Here is a 730-nt window from a genome sequence, read left to right on the forward strand (position 1 = left end):
ATTGGAAGCAGAGTTTGATTATGATCTTCAAGCCAGCTTGTCAAAGTGAGTACAATGAATATCATGTGACCTCTATGTGATTTACCCTGTGAGCCATCAATGAGAACCTAAAACAAACTATCTGTGTGTGATACTGCAGTAAAGCTGAATCCTCCACAACAACCAGCTATCAACTTTACCACCGTTTCCTGGACATCCCGACTTACAACCAAAAAGTATGGGAGAATCAAATCCTACAGCTCCCAATTGCAGTGGAAACAAGAGGATGTACCATGGAGTGTGTGTATATATTCTGTTTCTGTGTGTGTGTATGTGAACGCTAAAATGAGTAGGCCTATGTGTATTCTGTCAGAAACAATAATCTTACGATTGAATGTTAAATTGTTTGCACGAATGATCCATGCCTTGTGGTAGTAGGAAATCTGACCACCTGTACATGAAATCAGCCCATTAAATAGCCACACATTTCTTCATTTTCAGGATCGCTCTGTGAAAATAAAAGACACTCAATGTGAATATCACTGCACAGCAGAGCTGGACCCTGATCAGTTGGTACAAGAAGAGAAGTATCAGGCACGCACTCGAGTGAAGGCCATTTCAGAGGGCACCGAGTCAATGTGGAGTGACTGGAGCCCCAGTACGCCATGGGTGTCTCTGATAGGAAGAACAAGACCAGCCCCCCCACCATCAGATAAAGGTTGCAAAATGTGAACAAAGCCAATTGATTTAG

At 42.6% G+C, this 730-nt stretch overlaps 1 protein-coding gene across 1 annotated transcript in view; it reads left to right on the top strand.

Moving 5' to 3' along the window:
• The window catches only part of LOC116700980 (interleukin-21 receptor), a gene marked incomplete at its 3' end in the record, with an annotated part of 64,157 nt that overhangs the window by 61,307 nt on the left and 2,120 nt on the right, over positions 1–730 (top strand). Inside the window, 1 exon segment of the mRNA XM_032534501.1 lies at positions 481–697. Within this exon segment, the coding sequence (XP_032390392.1) occupies positions 481–697 (217 nt within the window).

This window comes from Etheostoma spectabile, chromosome 2, assembly GCF_008692095.1.
Source record: "Etheostoma spectabile isolate EspeVRDwgs_2016 chromosome 2, UIUC_Espe_1.0, whole genome shotgun sequence".
Taxonomy (NCBI): domain Eukaryota; kingdom Metazoa; phylum Chordata; class Actinopteri; order Perciformes; family Percidae; genus Etheostoma; species Etheostoma spectabile.